General features: G+C 50.3%; 1 protein-coding gene across 1 annotated transcript; it reads right to left on the bottom strand.

Annotated features, from left to right (window-relative positions):
* Positions 1 to 10,338: 10,338 nt before the first annotated feature.
* LOC307256392 (uncharacterized protein) lies at positions 10,339 to 11,005 on the bottom strand. The gene is made up of 2 exons (XM_080035322.1): positions 10,912 to 11,005; positions 10,339 to 10,807 (listed from the first exon to the last, which is right to left on the bottom strand). The coding sequence occupies exons 1-2, from the start codon at positions 10,936 to 10,938 to the stop codon at positions 10,358 to 10,360; spliced, it is 477 nt and encodes a 158-aa protein (XP_079891448.1). The 5' UTR covers positions 10,939 to 11,005; the 3' UTR covers positions 10,339 to 10,357.
* Between the last annotated feature and the right edge of the window lie 1,053 nt (positions 11,006 to 12,058).

The raw sequence follows: 12,058 nt of genomic DNA, 5'->3' as shown, positions 1-12,058 counted from the left end.
TCAAGTTCACCTTAGAGAAGAACTGGGATAAATGTACATCTGTTGCATTTACAAGTTTGGGTTATGATACTCGTTTCATTACACAGAAGTCTCCAAGCATGGCAGAACATATATCAGAGAAGCCATGATTACCTCATTAGAAAACCCTCAGTTTGATTGTTAACATCCAAGTGTATTGTGTAGCTAGCTATCATGTTAGCTGCTCTGAAAATATGGCTAATTAGGGTTAATACTACTGTGCTTTTGAAAAAATTGTAACGCAAAACAAAAACAAGCCACATAACTAGACCAGTGTAGTGCTTTTACATAATTCACCTATGGAACTGAAGTTCCGGGGTTCCGGGGGGACTGTTATGACTGGGGGAATTTCCTGTTTTGTCTTGTTGGCGTTTTGAGACTATCAGGAGTTTACTGTCTGCTCCGTTGTTGTTACTCGACAAGTGTATTAATGTCATTAAAGCAGTTAGCTCCGTCTTTTGACACTCCGCCTCCGACTCCCGTCTTTACACGCCACATTGGTGACCCCGACGTCAGTCCCGCTGAAGATTCCGAGACTGATTTGAATATCGATCGCAACAGCATGGCGCTTTCCATCGTTCTCAAATTGCCTGAGTTCTGGGAGACGTCCGCGGCAACGTGGTTCGTACAGGCAGAGGCTCAGTTCACCCTCCGTGGGATTACAGATGATGCCAAACGCTATTACCACGTCGTCTCAGCACTGGGGAGCTCCACTGCAGCCAGGGCAGTAAGCTTTATTACATCTCCTCCTGCCCAAAATAAATATGCAGGGCTCAAGGCTTACCTCCTCAAAATCTTTGAACTGTCAAGATCGGAAAGAGCCCGGCGTCTTCTTGCCATTCAAGGCCTGGGGGACAGCAAACCCTCCGAACATATGGAAATGATGTTAAACCTGCTGGGCTCAGAGGTACCAAATTTCCTTTTCATCGAACTCTTCCTGCGACACATGCCACCACACGTCCAGACAGCGCTCGCGAATACATCCATCACGGAGCCACGGGCTCTGGCAGAGGAGGCAGACAGGTTCTTTCTGGCCACCCAGCGTTTCGCCCCGGATGTGCTGGCCCCGACACGCAGTTACACTCGTCCGGGCGGCAGCGCTTCCCTTGGCGGAGGACACGCGTCCACCGACAGCCTTACCGCTGCGGGCCTATGCTATGTCCATGCACGTTTCGGGGCCAAGGCAAAAAGGTGCCGCTCTCCGTGCACTTTCAACGCGGCGGGAAACGCCAAGGCCTGCGCTCAGTAGTGGCCGTGAGCGCAGGCACAAAGGGCCGGCTGCTGTTCATCGTGGACACCCTCTCCAGGCGTAAATTCCTTTGCGACACCGGTGCACAGAGGAGCGTGGTGCCGGCTACGGTGGATGACGCCGCCGGCGGGTTGCACGGCCCTCCCTTAACATCTGCCAACGACACCCCGATCCGAACGTATGGCACGAGGTCTGTGGATTTATGTTTTGGAGGTCAACGGTTCACATGGGATTTTGTTACAGCCGACGTCTCCTTCCCCCTCCTCGGCGCAGATTTTCTGTGCGCACACGGGCTGCTGGTTGATGTCAAGAACGAGCGCTTGGTGGACGCATTGACCTTCTCCTCCTTCGCATGTGTCTGCGATGAGGGGACATACGACGGCCTTTCTAGCTCGCTCTCTGAGGGTGACAAGTACCAGCGACTGCTCAGAGAGTTCTCTAGCCTGCTGCAACCAACCTTCTCGTCCACGTCGACGAAACACGGTGTGGAGCACCATATTGAGACGAAAGGGCCCCCCGTCCATGCCAGGGCCCGACGGCTCGCTCCGGAGAGACTGGCGGTTGCTAAGGCTGAATTCGCCAACATGGAGCGCCTGGGCATCATTCGCCGTTCCGACAGTCCGTGGTCCTCGCCACTCCACATGGTTCCGAAGCAGGATGGCGGCTGGCGCCCATGTGGAGACTACCGCCGCCTAAATGATGCCACCACGCCCGACCGCTATCCAGTGCCCCATATTCAGGACTTCTCCGTGCATCTGGCGGGGAAGCTCCTGTTTTCCAAGGTCGACCTTGTGCGGGGCTACCACCAGGTTCCGGTGCACCCTGCGGATGTCCCGAAGACAGCTGTGGTTACTCCGTTTGGGTTGTTTGAGTTCCTCAGGATGCCATTCGGCCTGAAAAACGCGGCCCAGTCCTTCCAGCGGCTGATGGACTCGGCGCTGAGGGACATGCCTTTCATCTTCGTCTACTTGGACGATGTCCTGGTCGCCAGTTCCTCGGAGGAGGAGCACCTCACACACCTCCGGGCCCTCTTCACAAGGCTCGACCGCCACGGCTTGATCATTAACCCGGCGAAGTGTGTTTTTGGGGTGCCGTCCATCCAGTTCCTCGGGCACCTCATCAACAGGGATGGTGCCGTCCCCCTTCCATCGAAGGTGGAGGCTGTTTCCAACTTTCCCCGCCCACGTTCGGCCCGGGGGCTCCGGGAGTTCCTGGGGATGGTCACCTTCTATCACCGATTCATACACCGGGCGGCCCACACTATGCGCCCGCTGTATGAGGCCCTCAAGGACAAGACGCCCGGCCAGGACGTCGACTGGACTGCGGAGAGGGACAGAGCGTTCGAGGACACTAAGACTGCATTGAGCCGGGCCGCATTGTTGGTCCACCCGTTGCCCGGAGCTCAGGTGGCCCTCACAACCGACGCGTCCGACTACGCGGTTGGCGCGGTGTTAGAGCAGTGGGACGGTGGCGCCTGGCAACCGCTCGCCTTTTTCAGCCGCCAGCTGGTACCCCGGGAGCGCAAATACAGTACTTTCGACAGGGAGCTGCTCGGCGTCTGGCTGGCAATCCGCCATTTCCGCTTCGCCCTGGAGGGCCGTCAGTTTACGGTTTTTGTGGACCACAAACCCCTCACGTTCTCCATGTCCAAAGTAGCCGAGCCGTGGTCCGCCCGCCAACAGCGCCAGCTGTCATCCATCTCCGAGTATACCACGGACATCCGGCACATCGCTGGCAAATCCAACGTGGTCGCGGATTGCCTCTCCAGAGTGATCGTCGGCGCGGTGCAGCTGGATCTCGACTACTCGCGTATGAGTGCGGAACAGGCCACGGACCACGGATTTCAGTCCCTCAAAGACTCGGACACCGGGCTGCGCCTGGAAAAAGTGGCGATCGGCGACTCAGGGGTCAGGTTGTGGTGTGACCTCTCCACCGGCCAGCCCAGGCCACTGGTCCCTGCCGGCTGGCAGCGGGCTGTTTTCGAGGCAATACACGGCCTGTCCCATCCCGGTAGGAGGGCGTCCGTGAGGCTGGTCTCTCAGAAGTTCGTCTGGAAAGGACTGAAGAAGGACGTACGGGCCTGGGTTGACTCGTGTGTGTCCTGTCAGCGTGCAAAAGTGCACCGCCACACCAAGGCCCCGTTGGAGCCATTTGTCGTCCCCGGTAGGAGGTTCGACCATGTCAACATCGACCTGGTGGGGCCACTCCCCCCTTCGCATGGTTTCACCCACCTCCTCACGATGGTGGACAGGACGACGCGTTGGCCTGAAGCTGTGCCACTCACCTCGACATCGTCTTCCGATGTGGCCCGTGCGTTTATCGGCACGTGGGTCGCGCGCTTTGGGACACCTTCGGACCTCTCCTCCGACCGGGGTGCACAGTTTACCTCGGAGATCTGGAATGTGGTTGCCAGGGATTTGGGGGTTAAACTGCATCGCACCACCGCATACCATCCTCAGGCTAATGGTTTGTGCGAGCGGTTCCATCGCTCCATGAAGGCGGCCTTGCGTGCCAGTTTGACGGACGGCAACTGGTTGGACAAACTTCCCTGGGTGATGCTGGGGCTCCGGACGGCGCCTAAGGAGGACCTGCAGTCCTCGTCTGCCGAGTTAGTCTACGGTCAGGTGCTGCGAGTTCCAGGGGATTTCATTCCGAACGCCACAACACCCTGGTCAGCGGCCAGGCAGCGGTCCTCTCTGCTGGAGGTCGCCAAGCAGTTCGCACCCGTCCCCACTTCGCAGCACTGCACCCCCGTTTCCCTGGTGCCACCCAATCTGCACACGGCGGAGTTTGTGTTCATCCGCCACGACGCCCACCGTGGACCGTTGCGCCCCCCCTATGACGGGCCGTTTAGGGTCTTGCGACACGGGGATAAGAGCCTGGTCGTGGACATCGGTGGTAGGCCCGAGACTGTCTCTGTCGACAGGATCAAGCCTGCCCACGTGGACATTTCCAGACCGTTGGAGTTGGCCCAGGCTCCGCGCCGTGGACGCCCCCCGTTGCCACGCCCCGCTGGGCTCCCTGCCGCCTTGTCGGTGCCGTTGCCGCCCAGTCCTGGGCTTGGTCCTGCTGCGCCCACCGCGCCCCTCCCCTCTTCGGCCCCTGCCACTCGTTCTAGTCGCGGCCGGGCCATCGTGCCTTTCCGGCGCGGGGACTTTGACTATGGGTGAATTCTGGGGGGGCTTGTGTAGTGCTTTTACATAATTCACCTATGGAACTGAAGTTCCGGGGTTCCGGGGGGACTGTTATGACTGGGGGAATTTCCTGTTTTGTCTTGTTGGCGTTTTGAGACTATCAGGAGTTTACTGTCTGCTCCGTTGTTGTTACTCGACAAGTGTATTAATGTCATTAAAGCAGTTAGCTCCGTCTTTTGACACTCCGCCTCCGACTCCCGTCTTTACACGCCACACCAGCACCTTATCTTGAGGTATTTTCTAAATGAACACCTTCTTTGCCTTCGCTCAGAGGGTCTTTTTCCATCTACACCGCGACAGTGTTTTTTTTACATCATTTGCTGTGGCTGCTGTCGCTTGGTTTTTCTTTTGAATTTCTTTATGTTTTTAGGCCAAACGGGTTCAGACACTCTTTCATCTTTTGTAATTAACTCGCTAAGCAACTTCTTCAAAAGCTCCTCTTTTCCCACAGTAATCATACAGTAGTAGTCTGAAAAACCGAGTTGGCCATGGCAGCTGAGCCTTCTCAATTTATAAACATCATTCAGTCTTGATCTAATATGATTGTACCTCATTGAAAAATATGTCCAATACAGAGATATTCATATTTAAAAAAAAACTACTGACCTTTGCGGACTAACACATGCATCTGTGTTTTTTGTAATGGTTACACAGTCCATGCTGCTGTAGCACCATGTCTACTGATGTATTCTGTGTTTAAGGCTGGAGCTGCCTGATTTACTTGAGCAGTTTGTGTGTGTGTGTGTGTGTGTGTGTGTGTGTGTGTGTGTGTGTGTGTGTGTGTGTGTGTGTGTGTGTGTGTGTGTGTGTGTGTGTGTGTGTGTGTGTGTGTGTGTGTGTGTGTGTGTGTGTGTGTGTGTGTGTGTGTGTGTGTGTGTGTGTGTGTGTGTGTGTGTGTGTGTGTGTGCCAAGCGGCTCCACGGGGAGCATCAGCCGGCTCTAGCGGGCACTGGAGTGTGAACTGGAGGGCTAGTTTGGGAGCTTTTAGAGTGGCACTTAGTGAACAAACGCTGCCTCTGTATTTGTGTGGAGGCACGTCAAGGAGGGCTCTGTGCTCACTTTGTGGATCAGTGTAAAAATGGACACACGCCCGCATACATATCTGATGACTGTATATGTTTATTTGTGGATTGCAAACATGTTGTGTCTTCAGTCAACATATGTGTCCGTTCAAGCATATGTAGTTCAGTATGAAAGGGCTTGAACATGCATGTGTTGGAGTGTGTGTGTGTGTGTGTGTGTGAATGGTGCTCATTAATGCTTACATCAGCTAACCCCCTCTTTTCCCTATAGCATTGTGATGCAGAAGAACCACTTCAGGCATCTGATACCCTCTGAATGACTTCATGTGTGAGCGTTGATCTTTAAATTGATCTTCTTGGTCTCAGTGTGTGTGAGAATCCAGATGCATTTGTGTGTGTGTGAGAGCGTGCGTGCGTGTGTGTGTGTGTGTGTGTGTGTGTGAGTGAGTGTGTGTGTGCCTCAGCAGTGTAACAGTGAACTGATCTCTCTATACAGGCTATAAATATCTTTCCCGCTAACTGAGGATGAGCTAAAAATAGACACACACAGTTAACACCGCAGTCTAGAGGAAAACAGAGGAACTGCATCCAGGCAGGCCTGACATTGTCTTTGCCTGTCCTTTGTGACTCAGCTGGCTGTGTCAACTTCTCCACAAAATAGTCATCAGGGTTTGGTCCCCCTCAACATTTTCAGATGATTAGTATGTCTTTTTTAAATTCTTTATTTGGGGAATTAAAAAGAAACTCAGATAAATGACATGAGCGAGATGACAAATAATGACGAGAAGTGGATATTCCAAGGGGAATTTCTTTAAGGATGGCGTTCATTTTTGGTTGGACTGTTGGGTTGGAAAACAGTTCAGGGAATTTTATCAATTAGAAATGAGAAATCCCATAACTAGCATTGGCATTGTTGCTGCCAAGAGACTCACTTTTTATGAATTTCTATCGAAAAATGAATGGCATTATTTGGGCGAGGCAACACAGCAGTGCAACATGGTATTGTGCGTTTATGACTGTGTAGCAAACGTTGTTAAACTGCAGTGCAGATCACACAGTAAACACATCTACATTCCATCTTACCTTGTCATGGTGCTTGTTCTCCACGCCTCTTTCCACAGCCTCAGTGTCTGTGTGTGTTTAAAGACTATAATCTGAAACTCCTTCCACCAAGTGTTTGTGTGTGTGTGTGTGTGTGTGTGTGTGTGTGTGTGTGTGTGTGTGTGTGTGTGTGTGTGCGTTCAGTGCGACAACGGTCAACCAAAGTGTTAATGTTGCTAGTGCCAGCCTCAGGGTGAGGGAAAGCCATCTGTGTCAAGAAGTGTGTGTGGGTGGGTGAGACAGTATGCGTGTTGCACAGTTGCTTCCCTATTTTCTGCAGATCCAGAATGTCATGATTTATATAGTTAAAAGTACAATAGCCGACAACAAACACACACACACAAGCTTTGGATTAGCTTCAGCCTACTCTGTCACAGCATCACAACTTCTGAAAGTGAGATGGTGTGTGTGTGTGTGTGTGTGTGTGTGTGTGTGTGTGTGTTTGGGTGACAGCTGATGTCTGAAATTAGGAGCAGGCGAAGACTCCCCCAAAGGAGATTGGAGAGGTGCTGGGCTGGGCTGAGAATACAAACACATATCTCCCACATCTGTGTCACCAAGAATAAAAGATGCCTCGTGCAGCATTTTATCATTATTAGATCATCAGTCTATCACATCGTTTTCTGTCTTATTTGGTTTCTCATTCCCTGACCAGTTTGAGGTTACCTACTCTAGCTGAAGTTGTTGTTAGAGGATAAGTGGGTTTATATTTTAAAATCATTGGACACACACACACACACACACACGCACGCACGCACGCACGCACGCACGCACGCACGCACGCACGCACACACACACACACACAAACTTACAGCAGACTGGCTTATTGTGATGATTGACAGCTCTGTGAGCCACCTGTTAGGTTAATTTCCACAGCTCCTTTCTTGATTGCATAAGTTGTTTTTTTACTCCTTCATAGACCGCTTTTAGTTTCCCACAGCAGACATTTTAACTTGCCATAGCAGGAAATGCACTGGTGTAACTAATACCATTAACTATGGTTCCCATCTGCACACGCAACACCTGACACTCCAGAAATCATTTTTTTTTAAAACTGTTCGACGACAAGCAAAACATCCTTTTGAAGCTCTGTGACTTTGATCGGGCTCATAAATAAAGCTTTAAATACGCCATTTTCTGACTTTGAGACATGCTGACTTGCAGTGGCAGGAAAACAACATGTGTAAATTAAGATATCCACTTATATTCTCAACTTAAAAAAGGTAGACATACTCCAATGAAGGTAAAGAACCATATTTGTTGCTATTAAAACCATCATCTTGAGCAGGTAAAGGTGCTGGGGAAAAATATGTGTGTAACTCCCAGCAGTGCCTGGCTGCATATTGCTGTATCATTAGGGCTGATGGTGCCACAGGCCTGAACGCTTTGTTAGATGCAGAATCAACACATATCAACACCTAGGGTTAGCTTTAATGTACACCATTAATTATGGCTGAAATTCATTGAGGTTTAATACTGAATCACATGCTGGCTCACAGGGACACTTAGCATTCCTATTATTAATCACACATGCGCTTTACCAAAATCTGCCTTTGGCAAACACTCTCAAAGACCAGGGGCCTCATTTATCAACGGTGCGTACGCACAATAGAGTGCGTACGTGGCTCACTAAGCAACATTTGCGATTTATCAAAAGTATACTTGACGGGAAGAAGTGCGGTGTTCCACGCACAATATAACCCATGCGTACGGACAAAAAGTGGAGAAAGGAGAACTGGCGACTCCAGTCGGCAGATGAATGAAGTACGAGAACGAATGTGTCTGTGTAAAATTAATCGTATTAAGCCATGCATGCATGTCATACATCGGGAGTTCCTTTGCAAAACGGATAAAGCCATTCTTACAATTAATATGCCTCGACCGATTTTTCCATGGAGTGATACAAAAAAACTGATTCTAATATTTAATAGCCTACAAACGGACATATATGAGTGCACATTTAAAACAGATCTACTTTAAAACCTATATTCAGAAATAATTAAAGAATAACCTGCCTTTTAGCGTTTCTGAAGATCGAACTGAGGCACCAAACTAAACGTTTTCCTGTCGCCATATCCCCAGAAGAATATTATTTTCCAAATTGTAAAATAGTGTAAAATCTATGTATTTGTATTTTTCGTTCATTCAACTATTTTCACTTTATGGATGTTTTTCTCATGAATAAAAAACGTGAACAGGGCAAACAATGTGTGATGCTGTTTTTGACTCCTTCTGAAATAGGAGCGCAGAGTTTTAATATGATGTTTTACACATTTCTTTTTTACGGCCGAAGCCTGTTTTTTAATGGTTTTGTTTTTAAGCAGGTCCAACGCGTGGCAAGTACTTGCTGAAATAAAAATAAATAAATGAAATGTTTTGACAACGCAAAGTATTATTTTTATTATAATCATCATCGCCGCGTGTGTTGCTCGGAAATATTTGTCAACAATTAAGTCCATCATTAGGTCCACACCTGTATCTGTTTTGATGCAATTAGCTGGATGGGTATAAAGGCATGCAATTCCAATGCGCAATTACGCGAAATGGCTTATTTAGCATTACTGGAAGATCTGGCACAAAGAAGGATCCGGAGGGAGAGGGTCTTCCACGACCATGACGACCCGTTTTCCAGAAACGATCAATGGCTCATGAGCCGCTACCGACTGCCAAGAGCAGTCCTCCTGAACCTCTGTGCGGCGTTGGGCCCGGCTCTACAGAGGAGCACGCGCCGGAGCAACGCCGTGCCAGTCCCGCTTCAAGTGCTCTCGACCTTAGGATTTCTGGCAACCGGCACTTTTCAGAGGGAACTGGCCGACAGGTCGGGTATTTCGCAGCCAACCCTCAGCCGTGTTATGCCAGACGTGTTAGGAGGAATTATAGGTTTGACACATCTGTATATTCAATTTCCTTACACGGTGGGTGAACAGGCAAATAAAAAAGCGCAATTTGCAGCAATGTCCGGTTTCCCAAATGTAATCGGTGCTATTGACTGCACGCATGTTGCTATAAGGGCGCCAAGTGTGGATGAAAATGTTTTTGTCAATAGAAAGCATTTTCATTCAATGAATGTCCAAATCATTTGTGATGCGGACATGATGATTACAAATGTAGTGGCTCGGTGGCCTGGGTCAACCCATGATTCATTCATTCTGCGACATAGCAGTGTTGGACAGAGACTTGAAGCGGGGGCTGTGTGTGATGGCTGGCTTCTAGGTAAGCCTGATTAATGTATGTGTAAAAAAAACTACATTTTGGTATACTTCAGTGTCTAACCTTTCCTAACGTTGCAGGAGACAGTGGCTATCCCCTCACACAGTGGCTGCTGACCCCTTTCCAAAACCCTCAAACTGAGGACGAAAGGCGGTACAACGTGCGCCACAGCCAAACGCGGGCTATTATAGAACGCACGATCGGCCTCCTCAAGGGCAGGTGGCGTTGCCTCGATGCGTCAGGAGGGAGACTATCCTACAACCCCGTTAAGGTGTGCAGGATAGTTCGGGCCTGTGCAGTCTTGCACAATTTGGCACAACAAAGAGGTGTGCGTCTCCCTCCTGACGCAGATGGTGGGGTTGCCCCTGACCCCGACCCATACCCCCAGGCTTTTGAGCCAAATGTGGCCGCTGTGCGCCAGCGTTTGGCTGTGATGCGTCGCATGTAAAACAAACAAGGTATTGTAGCATTTATTTTATTTTATTTGTTAAGAAATTGTTGCATCGTTTGGTTTATGGCTGACAATACATCCCTGATGCCCTGCAGCTCCCTCACAACATCTCTCACAGCTGCAACGGTCTCCCGCTGCAGCTGCAGGACACTGTCCGTGAGGACTCGGTTGCTGGCCCCGGTTCCGCTGGTGGAGGCACCCACTCCGCCGCTGGTGGAGGCACCCACACCGCCGCTGGTGGAGGCACCCACACCGCCGCTGGTGGAGGCACCCACTCCGCCGCTGGTGGAGGCACCCACACCGCCGCTGGTGGAGGCACCCACACCGCCGCTGGTGGAGGCACCCACTCCGCCGCTGGTGGAGGCACCCACACCGCCGCTGGTGGAGGCACCCACACCGCCGCTGGTGGAGGCACCCACTCCGCCGCTGGTGGAGGAACGGCTGGTCGAGGCACCGCTGCCGCTGGATGCAGCACCCCCAGCCCCGCTGGTCGAGGCACCGCCGGTCGAGGCACCGCCGCCGCTGGACGCGGCAACCCCGGCCCCGCTGGAACACGTGGCAGCTGTTTTTTTTTTTTTTGGGGGGGGGGGGGGAATAATAAAAAAAAAATTAAAATTCCATGTCTCTTTCTACTCATTTAAAAAAAATCAAATACTAATTACTTACTCGAGTAATCAGGTGGCCCACACGCATCAGTGTCACCTTCCCCCTCAGAGACCACGCCGCACAGTAGGGATTCCCCTATAATGCTGGCCATCCTCTCATCATTGGGGGTCAGCTCCGGTGTTCCCGTTCCCCCTCCCGTGGCCGTCACGCTCCGGCGATGAAGCGCCAGGCGCTTTTTGGCATCAACTTTCAGGTCCGACCACTTTTTTTTAATTTCGGACACTGTCCGACCCTCGGACGCCGAGGCATTGACAGCGTCCGCCACCAATTGCCACTCTCTGGCCTTTTTCGCGTTTGTAATTCCACTACCGTGGCTACCAAATAATATATTTTTTTTTTTTCCACTTCAGTGATTAGCGCCTCCACCTCGCACTGTGTAAAATTTCGCTTCTTCGTCTTTTTCTCCGCCATGATTTCATGAATGAATATTCATTTAGGGCGTTCCTATGACTATTTATAGGCAATTATGGGCGTGAAATTAAGCTTTCAAAGCTGCGCCACATTTAGTATTGATTGTGATTTACGAAGGGACACAGGCGTAGGACGTGCGTGCGCACTGCTTCATAAATCGGAAAATATCTTTCGCACGCACTGCCCTAAATCCTACGAAAGCAACCTTCTAACGCAAATCCTACGCAAAGTTTGATAAATGAGGCCCCAGGGGCCTCATTTATAAACGTTGCGTACGCCCAGAAGAGGGCGCACGCCAATTTCTAAGCAAATATTGGGATTTATAAAAACCAAACTTGACGGGAGATGTGCGGTCCTCCACGCAAACTCTGACCCATGCGTACGCACAGAAAGTGCAGAAAGGAGAAACGGCGACTCCGTCGGCACATGTATGAAGTGCGAGAACGAATGTGTTAGTGTAAAATGTATCCAGATAGGCCTATTATAAGCCATGTAGGTCTATCATACTGTATATTGGGAGTTCCTTTGCAAAACGGATGAAGCCATTCTTACAACTAATGAACAAATGCCTCCACGGATTTTTCCATGGAGTGATACCAACAAAAACAAAACGAATTAGGATCTTAAATAGCCTACAAACGGAGACATATGAGTGCAAATAAAAACAAAATAGCAACGTTCGAATAAGCTCTGCAGTTATTAAAGAATAACCTATCTGCATGTTGTGGAATTAATT

This window comes from Ammodytes marinus (genome assembly GCF_949987685.1).
Source record: "Ammodytes marinus genome assembly, chromosome: 10".
NCBI lineage: Eukaryota > Metazoa > Chordata > Actinopteri > Uranoscopiformes > Ammodytidae > Ammodytes > Ammodytes marinus.
The sequence above is the reverse complement of the archived record's forward strand: the minus strand, read 5'-3'. Positions and strand labels throughout refer to the sequence as shown.